This window comes from Chaetura pelagica, unplaced genomic scaffold (genome assembly GCF_000747805.2).
Source record: "Chaetura pelagica isolate M959 unplaced genomic scaffold, ChaPel_1.0 scaffold555, whole genome shotgun sequence".
NCBI classification, from domain to species: Eukaryota; Metazoa; Chordata; class Aves; order Apodiformes; family Apodidae; genus Chaetura; species Chaetura pelagica.
Window position 1 is genome coordinate 258,992 of NW_009953297.1, and position 299 is coordinate 259,290.

The following is a 299-nucleotide window of genomic DNA, read 5'->3' on the forward strand; positions in this document are numbered from 1 at the left end:
AGCAGCAGAGCGCGGCGTTGCAGCCCCACAGGATCTGGCGCTGCTCGGTCTTGGCCCCCTCGACGCAGATGCAGAAGAGGAAGATGGTGCCGCTGGTCGAGTCGTAGAGGGGGCAGGGGTTCATGGTGCGGTGGCCGGGCAGGACCAGGGCTGAGAGCTCCTCCACGGGACCCCACTGCCAGAGAGGAGGGGAGAGGGGCTCAGCTTCGGGATGCACCGGTGTCAGGGGATCATGGAATGGTTTGGGTTGGAAGGGACCTTCAAGATCATCCAGTTCCAACCCCCTGCATGGGCAGGGA

The 299-nt window shown here is 64.5% G+C and overlaps 1 protein-coding gene across 1 annotated transcript in view; it reads right to left on the reverse strand.

Annotated features, from left to right (window-relative positions):
• NEU3 (sialidase 3 (membrane sialidase)) overlaps nucleotides 1-299 on the reverse strand; it is a 3,258-nt gene that overhangs the window by 780 nt on the left and 2,179 nt on the right. The window contains exon 3 of the mRNA XM_009997989.1: nucleotides 4-204. Coding sequence (XP_009996291.1) covers nucleotides 4-204 — 201 coding nt within the window. The remainder of the gene's footprint in view (nucleotides 1-3; nucleotides 205-299) is intronic.